The sequence below is a fragment of the Salvelinus sp. IW2-2015 genome, linkage group LG13 (genome assembly GCF_002910315.2).
Source record: "Salvelinus sp. IW2-2015 linkage group LG13, ASM291031v2, whole genome shotgun sequence".
Classification (NCBI taxonomy): domain Eukaryota; kingdom Metazoa; phylum Chordata; class Actinopteri; order Salmoniformes; family Salmonidae; genus Salvelinus; species Salvelinus sp. IW2-2015.
The window spans coordinates 41,063,341-41,074,323 of record NC_036853.1 but is presented as its reverse complement, the minus strand read 5'-3'; the positions used below and the strand labels follow the sequence as shown (position 1 = coordinate 41,074,323).

At 43.9% G+C, this 10,983-nt stretch overlaps 1 protein-coding gene across 4 annotated transcripts; it reads right to left on the bottom strand.

The window, feature by feature from the left end:
• Positions 1 to 712: 712 nt before the first annotated feature.
• Positions 713 to 7,511, bottom strand: LOC111971484 (protein arginine N-methyltransferase 1). 4 transcript variants are annotated; one of them, XM_023998279.2, is made up of 10 exons: positions 7,404 to 7,511; positions 6,199 to 6,285; positions 4,239 to 4,394; positions 3,630 to 3,693; positions 3,367 to 3,509; positions 2,693 to 2,804; positions 1,956 to 2,071; positions 1,611 to 1,761; positions 1,309 to 1,430; positions 713 to 1,068 (listed from the first exon to the last, which is right to left on the bottom strand). In XM_023998279.2, the coding sequence occupies exons 1-10, from the start codon at positions 7,428 to 7,430 to the stop codon at positions 985 to 987; spliced, it is 1,062 nt and encodes a 353-aa protein (XP_023854047.1). In that variant the 5' UTR covers positions 7,431 to 7,511; the 3' UTR covers positions 713 to 984. The 4 variants fall into 4 exon arrangements, with proteins under 4 accessions (XP_023854047.1, XP_023854049.1, XP_023854046.1 ...); XM_023998281.2 differs by having other exon boundaries at positions 2,717 to 2,804; positions 7,404 to 7,510; XM_023998278.2 differs by having other exon boundaries at positions 6,199 to 6,294; positions 7,404 to 7,509.
• Positions 7,512 to 10,983: the final 3,472 nt, after the last annotated feature.

The window sequence follows — 10,983 nt, the reverse complement described above, 5'->3', positions numbered from 1 at the left end:
GCGATGACAACAGGGTAGAGGGATCTCGTTTACTCCTGCACTGGGAAGAGTGGACACTTTGCTGTGGTCCCAATAAACCAGCCATCCAGGTCTAGCACTAAGGTACACAGGGCTGAACTCCCCTCTAATCAAAACATTGTTTGCTTTTCTTAGGGGGCTCTTATGAATTCTGATTGCTAGAACAGGTTCAGCAAAGACCAATCTGAATGAGGGGGGAATTATAACTGATTCATGGTTAGACTACATCACCCCCACCTGCTGGATGAGAACAAACCGCTTACGGTCAGTCTTGTGCAAGGTCATCAGCACAGAGCTACCCAATCAGACATGATCCATGGGGCCACTCAGCTCATCTTGAGGCAGGCTCCATGTCATGATATCACAGCTACAATTGTAATTGGATTTCCTCCAATTACTCTCAATCTGAATTTTTTAATACACCAATGGCTGACTTGCATCCCCCCTAATAGACAATCTAATTGGCTGGCGGGGGGGGGGGGGGTCAGAAACCAGTCACAGGAGGCACTTCTTATGAAAATGGGGGGGGGGGGGGTTCTGCCAAGCCAACAAGATCCAGGACTGTAAGAGGCCAAAATGACTGAACAATAACACTATGTACAGGCAGGTGAGGGGGTCAGCGTGTGTGTGTGTGTGTGTGTGTGTGCACGCTTTGAGTGTAAGCACAGGCTAAGATCACGAGCTGAACATAGACATAAGCACATGTGTGTATAATAAAATAAACAAAAAAAACATTTCAATGACTATTGCACAATGAGTGGCCATGTCTTTCCACTGGTTGTTTTAAACCTCAGAACATCTGATTAAACGTTACAAGAAAGCAAAACATAATATTTCAAACATTGCTTAAGAGTACTAGTTTTGGAGGATGAGAATTAAGTGATCATACAGACACACACTGACCGCTGCTCTTCCTTCAGCACTCCCCCTTTCACAAAACACACGAGGTGTGGGAAAAGGGGGCACCTAACGCATTCTGTACTCTGAGGTCTTGGACACCTCACAGAGCTGACCCTTGAAGTCTATGTCAACTGTGAAGTCGAGGTCTCTCTGCAAGCGAAACAGACATACAGAAACAGGTTAAAAGAGTGGACACTGGATAAACTCCCAGCTTTAAACCACAGAACAGAAGATTAATCATTTCTAGGTTTGGAAAATTATACCCAGGAAAAGGGTAAACACCCAGCCTTACAAGACAGTCAAACCAACGGAAGGTAAAATAAGGGTGGGCTTGGAGACTAAAAGGTATCCCAACAAACTTAAGACTGTAAGGTTTTTCCTCTTTCTTACGTTGTTTTTGACATTGGGCTTCATGTTGATGTTGCCGAAAATCTCCTCTCCAGTCTTCACAGTCAGGTAGTCGTCAAGGTAGAATACAGTCTGCTTCCAGTGGGTGTAGGGGGACTCTGGACCTGAGGAGGAGAAACGGGACAAGTCTAATATGACTTCACGTAACAGAAAAAAATATAGCCCTTAAAAAAAGAGTCAAACGTATAAGTGCTGTCATTTACCATAGACTTAATTTATGAGGATTCGGTGAACAAATCTATTATTGTAGTGCAGGCGGTTTACGGGGGGCCCTAAAGACTCACTGGTGGAGAAGCCCGTCCTCTTGTGACAGCGCGTGAACTCGATGTTGAAGTAGGTGACGAGGGCGTGAATGTAATCATTCCTCTTCACCTGCAGGCAGAATGGCGAGGTGAAGGACAGGTCGTCGATCTTCACCGTGTAGATGTCCACCTCCTGGGGACAATGTAGAGAGGGGGGAGACTCAGATGACAAGGCAAAATCCTCTGTTTGAACTGGTGGGAAGAACTGGAGATATGGTGCCGATACAAAATGTCACAGTAGCATCAGTCAAGTAACCAGATTCCAAGTTGGGAGGGGGGGGGGGGTCACAGAACTATTGGGGAGGCTTCTGAGTGTGATTGACTCACCTTGATGAGGCAGGCGCTGCTGACCAGCTGTTTGGGGTCCACCACATCCACTAGGGGCTCCTTGATGGCCACCTCCTTGATGCAGGACATATCGAAGCCGTACACGTTCTCCCACCCTGTTACAGAGAAGAAATAGGGGTTTACCACCACAACTGGGCAGACGGCTAGTTTAGAAAGTAACTTAATATTAAATTGTCATCCAGGCATTGTTCTTTGAAGTAAAATGAAAGCTTTGCTAGGTCTAGAAATGCACACTTCAAAGTCCAGACTAGTTAGCTAGCTAGATCAGCATTATGGCTAACTATTACAGGGGTGGCAGGTAGCCTAGCAGTAAGGATAGCTAGTATCAAATCAGACACCATTGCACAAGGCACTTAACTCCCCGGCCCCCAGTGCGGCATCCCGCCGCACATCTCCAAAACATGTGCATGTATCTTTCGGAGGGGTTAGGTTAAAGGCGAGTTAAATTTGTGACCTTGCGTGCAATTGACAAATAAAGTGATCTTAATACAAGCACAGTACAAGTAAATGTTATTTCCCAAATTGCTGATGACAGTCATTAAAAGTAGCTTTTGGCTCCAATGACACTCAAGCTTAAGAGTTAGCTGAATCTGTTCAATAAGGGCCATGACAGTCCTTGACCACACAATCCAATCTGACACTCAAGTCCCCTGACTAGCTCATCTCCAACCAAAAACATGGATACAACGCTGGCCAAATCACACCAACTACATTACCCCAAAATTTAGAGGAATTCTCACAGTGGATTTTGTAGTCCTTGTACTGCCTGTCCTCAATGGCTGTGACGTACAGGGTAGCCCTGTCTGGGAAAATCAGGCCCTCTGGTTTCTGGGAGACAGAAAGGGAAAAAGAACATGGCAGGTTAATACACTTAGGAATGACAGATTAGCAGGCTATTCAGAGGCCTGACGTTTAGTTGCAGCTGTGTGGAATCATGGCACAATGACTGCTGGTGGTGTGCATGCATCAGTCTGCAAGGGGCGCTGAGCCTCCAAAAGAGGGAAGCCAACTCCAGACAAAGTCTAACAATAATCTAAAACACTTCACAAATGCATAATTTGATGAGACTGAATATTGTTACAGGACACACTTATCCATGGTATGGACAACAGTTGAGTTTAAACCAGTGCTATAGCTGAAATGTTCCCAATAAATCACCCTAGCATGGCACTGGCGAGATCCACTGGAATGAGTTTTACTTTATGGGCAATTCCACAGCAAGCCAGGAACTGAATCTCCTAAAAGCCTTGGTATACCGTCAAACAGAGTTTAACACATGCCACTTGTACCTGAAAATTCCAGTATAGGGAAAGATGGCAATTAAGACACTCAAACAAGCATTTAAGTCTATTCCATAATGTACTAATTAAATATACAGACAGGAACATACCAGCCACTTGTCCCTGGCGTAGATGACAGTGTTGAGCATGGACTCATAGAAGAGGCAGTAGCCCATCCACTCTGAGATGATGATGTCCACTCCCTCTACAGGAAGGTCCACCTCCTCCACCTTCCCCTTGATGATGGTCACAACTGAAGGAGAAGGATGAGTTACAACTACATAGCCACAACATTGTTTCAAGCCAGGTTGAAGCATTGTGAAGGATAGGGGTGACCTAAAACTGAAGTGGCAGGGGAAAAGTACTGACTTACTGTGGTCCATTTTGTTGGCCTTGACGATCTTCACGGCATAGTCAGAAATACTGCTGCACTCAATCTGAAAACACAGAAGCGAGGGTTAGACAGCAGGCCTTTGGGTAATGACAACTAACAAGAACCATGGTATTCTTTAGTGCACCCATCAAGGGAATTGAAGTCTACTGGCAATTCATGGGCTTTCTATGTTCATTATGATTAAGCAAATAAAACAGGTCTTGATGCAAAGCAGTCACATCTGTGCCAGATTAAGAACAGGTGTGCCTTATACAATATGGTACGACAATGACAACTAACAAGAACCATGGTATCCTTTAGTGCACCCATCAAGGGAATTGAAGTCTGCTGGCAATTCATGGGCTTTCTATGTTCATTAGGATTAAGCAAATAAAACAGGTCTTGATACAAAGCAGTCACATCTGTGCCAGATTAAGAACAGGTGTGCCTTACACAATATGGTACGACAATGGGGAATGTCGCATATAGAATGGTGAAGCTGTATCACAAGTTATAAACGTACTACAGACTATTGACAGTGCATGGCAGTAAATGAGTTGTGTATGTTTGAGTCTCTTCTCCATATGCAAACAAGGTGGGGGTACTTACACCTATGACCTTCTTGGCTCCAGCTTTGGCTGCAAACATGCAGAGGATGCCAGTCCCACTGCCCACATCCAACACCACCTTGTCCTTGAACAGGTGCTTGTTGTGCAACATTGAGTTCCGGTAGGTCAGGGTGCGCACCTCATCTTTCAGCATCTCCTACAGAGCAGGACACGAGGAACATTAGTTAAGGCAACACTTACCTAGTTGAGTCACTCCAACTGGGATGTATACATGACTGAACATTTGACAATGTACAAACCATCGAAGCCTCTATTATTAGCCCCATTGTATTTTGGCACAGATGTGCTGACCACAATTCAGTATAAAGCACTGTGACAGGAGTCTCCACATTTCAACCATTTGTGGCACCAATTCTCACCAAATAAACATTTGAAGACAGCAGTTTAAATACAACTTAGTCAAATACATTTAAACTCAGTTTCACAATTCCTGACATTCAATCCTAGTAAAAAAAATCCCTGTTTTAGGTCAGTTAGGATCACCACCTCATTTTAAGAACGTGAAATGTCAGAATAGCTTTTATATATCTTTCATCACATTTCCAGTGGGTTAGAAGTTTACAAACACTCAATTAGTATTTGGTAACAGTGCCTTTAAATTGTTTAACTTGGGTCAAACGTGTCAGGTAGCCTTCCACAAGCTTCCCAAAATAGGTTGGGTGAATTTTGGCCCATTCCTCCTGACAGAGCTGGTGTAACTGAGTCAGGTTTGTAGGCCTCCTTGCTCACACGCTTTTTCAGTTCTGCTGACAAATCTTCTATAGGATCGAGGTCAGGGCATTGTGATGGCCCCTCCAATACATGGACTGTTGTCCTCAAGCCATTTTGCTACAACTTTGGAAGTATGCTTGGGGTCATTATCCATTGGGAAGACCCATTTGCAACATAGCTATAACTTCCTGACTGATGTCTTGAGATGTTGCTTCAATATATTCACATAATTTCCTCCCCCATGGTGCCATCTACTTTGTGAAGTGCACCAGTCCCTCCTGCAGCAAAGCAGCCCCACATGATGCTGCCACCCCCGTGCTTCACGGTTGAGATGGTGTTCCTCGGCTTGCAAGGCTCCCCCTTTTTCCTCCAAACATAACGATGGTCATTATGGCCAAACATTTCTATTTTGTCTCATCAGACCAGAGGACATTTCTCCAAAAAGTACGATCTTTGTCCCCATGTGCAGTTGCAAACCCTATTCTGACTTTTTCATGGCGGTTTTGGAGCAGTGGCTTCTTCCTTGCTGAGCGACCTTTCAGGTTATGTCGATATAGGCCTTGTTTTACTCTGGATATAGATACTTTTGTACCCGTTTCCTCCAGCATCGTCACAACGTCATTTGCTGTTGTTCTGGGATTGATTTGCACTTTTCACACCAAAGTACGTTCATCTCTAGGAGACAGAACACGTCTCCTTCCTGAGCGGTATGACAGCTGCGTGGTCCCATGGTATTTATACTTGCATAATATTGTTTGTACAGATGAACGTGGTACCTTCAGGCGTTTGGAAATTGCTCCCAAGGATGAACCAGACTTGTAGGTCTTGGCTGATTTCTTTTGATTTTCTCATAATGTCAAGAAGTGGCAGAGTTTGAAGGTAGGCCTTGAAATACATCCACAGGTACTCTAATTGACGTCAATTAGCCTATCAGAAGCTTCTAAAGCCATGACATCATTTTCTGGAATTTTCCAAGCTGTTTAAAGGCAGTCAACTTAGTTTATGTAAACTTCTGACCCACTTGAATTGTGATACAGTGAATTGTAAGTGAAATAATCTGTCTGTAAACAGTTGTGTCATGCACAAAGTAGATGTCCTAACCGACTTGTGGTTAACAAGAAATGTGTGGAGTGGTTGAAAAACGAGTTAATGACTCCAACCTTAGTGTATGTAAACTTCTGACTTCAACTGTAAATGTATGACAAGCACAATTTTTCAAATATACCTACCTCATGGATACCGAAGTGGGCGTATGAGTCAAAGTAATAGTCCTTAGAAGTCATGTCTTCTGCTGCTGGCTTGGCCGAGCTCTCCCCCTGAGAAATCTCACCAAAAGAGATAACAGTCACAACCAGCACCAGACTGGCAACAATGAACATGTATGAAGGTTCTCCATCCAAACCAGTTATAGCCAGGCAAAATAAGCTGATAAAATAATTCGAGATGTGAATTGTGTTCATTTCTTTAAGTTGCTCAAAACGTGTAACATTTAATGTTCATAGGACAACTCTTCCAAATATTTAGTTACATTTGGGAGTACGGGTGTGCGGTGTTAAATTCACGTAGTTGTGCCCAAGTTCAGTGTAGTGCATGAAGCTCTCCTTTTCTCCGAGCACAAAGGGAGAGAAAGCACATGGTGATTTAGGCCTTCACTGACAGACGTAAAGTTGGGCCAGCAAATAAACGTAGAAAACGATTTGGTAACCGAATGGAGCGCGCTGAACATAAGAACGTTACTTGCGAGCTCCCCTAATTAAATGGGCCATGCCTTATTCAAGGAATTGGCTGGCCACAAAGTTACCTAGCTAAAACAGTGGCGTCTAAATCCTCCCAGGCTGCCGGTTAGGTTTTTTTTTTTATTTTTTTATTAACGAAAGTAGCACAATTTAGAGCTAAAACCAATGTCTAACAATTATTACATTTATTTAGTTATCGACACGTAATTGGATTCAAACGGAACTTGGGCTACATAAATCAAATGCCAGCAAAGTGCCAGATGTGCCTTGTGAAATGCTAGTTAGCATTACTAACCTGGCACCCATGCGGGCTCTACCCGAAACACGAGCTAGCGATGGCTTGATAATGATTATATCACAACATATACTTCTGTCATTAGTATTAAATTTCCCAATTGCATTAATAATTCAGAAACTATAATTACATGACAACCGCGTATACAGAGTAAGAGTTTGCTGTACTAGCAAACGTGGCGACAAATGAATGAGCCTTGCAGTATACGTTATATGGTGCCTGGCTAAAATGGATGCTTTGATAGTGAAGTGCGTGTGTTCTCTGAACTAGCCAACTAGCAGGCTCCGAGGCCTACAGTGCCATTGGACATATAGTTACTTTAGCTTAGTGAAAATACTTAGATTTTAACCTACAGAAACAAATATGATGTTTAAAATGTATTCGACCACACCGTTGCGCTTACCTCCATTCTATCTGTTGTCTCCGCCATTTCAATTCCGTGTGGTCATGGACGCAGACTCATAGTAGTATTAAAACGCACAGCTTTGAGCCCCCACCCTTTGACGCAAAATACAGATCGTAATTGGATCCGTGTTGCAGGCACCTCCCAAACGACAGACACAGTTTTGCATAAAGATTTGTCATTGGTTCACAATTTCACCTCGAATCAAATCAAATCAAATTGTATTAGTCACATGCGGCGAAGACAACAGGTGTAGGTAGACCTTACAATGAAATGCTTACTTACAAGCCCCTAACCTACAGTGCAGTTAAAAAAAATACGGATAAGAATAAGAGATAAAAGTAACAGTATTTAAAGAGGAGCAGTAAAAAAAATAACAATATATACAGGGGGGTGCTGGTACAGAGTCTGTTAGTTGAGGCAGTTTGTACATGTAGGTAGAGTTAATTAAAGTGACTATGCATAGATGACAACAGAGAGTGGCAGTGATATGGAGAAGGGGGGGGGGGCAATGTGAATAGTCTGGGTAGCCATTTGACTAGATGTTCAGGAGTCTTATGGCTTGGGGTAGAAGTTGTTTAAAAGCCTATTGGACCTAGACTTGGCGCTCCGGTACCGTTTGCCATGTGGTAGCAGCGAGAACAGTCTATGACTAGGGTGGCTGGAGTCTTTGACAATTTTTAGGGCCTTCCTCTGACACCGCCTGGTATAGAGGTCCTGGATGGCAGGAAGCTTGGCCCCAGTGATGTACTGGGCCAATCGCACTACCCTCTGTAGTGCCTTGAGGCCGAGCAGTTGCCATACCAGGCAGTGATGCAACCAGTCAGGATGCTCTCGATGGTGCAGCTGTAGAACCTTTTGATGATCTGAGGACCCATACAAATCTTTTCAGTCTCCTGGGGGGGAATAGGTTTTGTTTTGCCCGCTTCACGACTGTCATAGTGTGCTTGGACCATAATAGTTTGTTGTTGATGTGGACACCAAAGAACTTGAAGCTCTCAACCTGCTCCACTGCAGCCCTGCTGATGAGAATGGGGGCGTGCTCGGTCCTCTTTTTTCTGTAGTCCACAATCATCTCCTTTGTCTTGATCCCGTTGAGGGAGAGGTTGTTGTCCTGGCGCCACGCGGTCAGGTCTCTGACCTCCTCCCTATAGGCTGTCTCGTTGTTGTCGGTGACGAGGTCTACCACTGTTGTGTCATCGTCAACTTTAATGATGGTGTTGGAGTCGTGCCTGGCCGTGCAGTCATGAGTGAACAGGGAGTACAGGAGGGGGCTGAGCATGCACCCCTGAGGGGCCCCTGTGTTGAGGATCAGCGTGGCGGATGTGTTGTTACCTACCCTTACCACCTGGGGGCGGCCCGTCAGGAAGTCCAGGATCCAGTTGCAGAGGGAGGTGTTTAGTCCCAGGGTCCCTAGCTTATTGATGAGCTTTGAGGGTACTATGGTGTTGAACGCTGAGCTGTAGTCAATGAATAGCATTCTCACATAGATGTTCCTTTTGTCCAGGTGGGAAAGGGCAGTGCGGAGTGCAATAGAGATTACATCATCTGTGGATCTGTTGGGCCGGATGCAAATTGGAGTGGGTTTAGGGTTTCTGGGATGATGGTGTTGATGTGAGCCATGACCAGCCTTTCAAAGCACTTCATGGCTACAGACGTGAGTGCTACGGGTCGGTAGTCATTTAAGCAGGTTACCTTAGCGTTCTTGGGCACAGGCACTATGGTGGTCTGCTTAAAACATGTTGGTATTACAGACTCGGACAAGCAGAGGTTGAAAATGTCAGTGAAGACACTTGCTAGTTGGTCAGCGCATGCTCGCAGTACACGTCCTGGTAATCCGTCTGGCCCTGCGGCCTTGTGAATGTTGACCTGTCTAAAGGTCTTACTCACATCGGCTGCAGAGACCGAGATCACACAGTCTTCCGGTACAGCTGGTGCTCTCATGCATGTTTCAGTGTTATTTGCCTCGAAGTGAGCATAGAAGTAGTTTAGCTTGTCCGGTAGGCTCGTGTCACTGGGAAGCTCTTGGCTGTGCTTCCCTTTGTAGTCTGTAATGGTTTGCATGCCCTGCCAGCTATGATTGCGGTTGGCTAAAACTGCTGCACTTCTGACTAAGGAAAGATTATTGGAATAAGATCTTAGCGCAATCTATCAAACAAACAAAATGTAAGTAGTGCTCATCAATAACTAACTATATGACTAAGTATACTAAGAGCTTGTGGGATATACCAAGGCTGTAGGCTTTATCCCAGCAGTGAATATTACAATGGCAATTTTTATTTATTTATTTAACTAGGCAAGATACTTAAGAACAAATTCTTATTTACAATGACGGCCTACCCCAGCCAAACTCTAACCCAGACGATACCTGGCCAAGTATGTGCCGCTCTATGGGACTCCCAATCACGGCCATTTGTTATACAGCCTGGAATCTAACAAGGGTCTGTAGTGACGCCTCAAGCACTGAGAGGCAATGCTTTAGACCGCTGCGCCACTCGGGAACCCCACTTGCAATTGCAGATGTTTTTATGCACCTTTATTTGAACAGGAAAGCGTTGCAGTGGAGCCAACAAGCTAGGGACACTTAAGCAAATATGGTATCAGGGGTGTCAAGGGCTTTCAAGTCCAGCAATGCTCTGGAAAACTGGCCCTAAAAGAGTCAGAACAGATTTTAATTTGGAGGTCTCGTCTGAAAGATGGAAAATATTGACCACCACCTTACTCAGAGGTCGATACCACTCACAAAAATAGATAATCAACCTGACCATGGTGCATCATCAAATCAATGTATTTCACCTTACAATTGGTCATAAAGAAGTAAAAAGAAACATGGTTTCATTGGTATGCTCAATATTAGGCTTTAGTTTCAATTTGGTCAAGCGCTTCATTTGTTTAGTATTTGCAGAAAGTGCAGAGCAGACATTATTGATGAGGCTTAGCAGTAGTACTAGCGAGTAACATTGAGCTGACTGCATGCCACATTTGCATGGAGGGGAGGGGGGGCAAGAAACCAACTTACTTGAGTTAAAAAGTCTCCTTTTATAAAACAATTGTATTATCTCTTTCAAATCTTTGTCATTAAAATAATATGCACTTAAACTGATTTAAATACGGCAGATGAGTGAGTTCATGTTTGTTCCACCCAAGGGTCCAACTTTGAGATGAGCAAATAGTCAACATTCCACCAATCAGTTTTTGTGTTTTGAGCTGAGGCCGAGATGTGTGTGTCGTGAACAACATTAGTGTGAGAAACAATATTGAAATCGGCTGTTCGCCATCAAATTAAAGGACCCTGATTGAAATTGATTCAAACAGATAAAAATAGTATCATCATGGCACAATTTGTCTAGATAATGCAACAAAAAAAGGTTGGAATGTTGTTATATAAATAATATAAATAATTGCAATTCAGAATTGCATTGGGGGCATACTTATATACACTGTACAGCCTAACCTATGGATTGTGCACCTATGAAATGGTGTCTCAGTCTACTCGGTGACACCCACAGAACACAACTGTTAAGAGTTTACACAAGTATTAGCGTCTTAGCTCTTATTGGGGAACGTTAACTGTGGGAAA

Bases quoted from the DNA above. Each gene is read 5' to 3' on its own strand.
- LOC111971484 (XM_023998278.2), bottom strand. From the start codon at position 7,430: ATGGCGGAGACAACAGATAGAATGGAG. The intron at 6,295-7,403 runs GTAAGCGCAACG...TCTTTTGGTGAG, and splicing joins AGACAACAGATAGAATGGAG to ATTTCTCAGGGGGAGAGCTC. The intron at 2,072-2,692 runs GTAATGTAGTTG...TCTCTGTAACAG, and splicing joins GAATTCCTCTAAATTTTGGG to GGTGGGAGAACGTGTACGGC.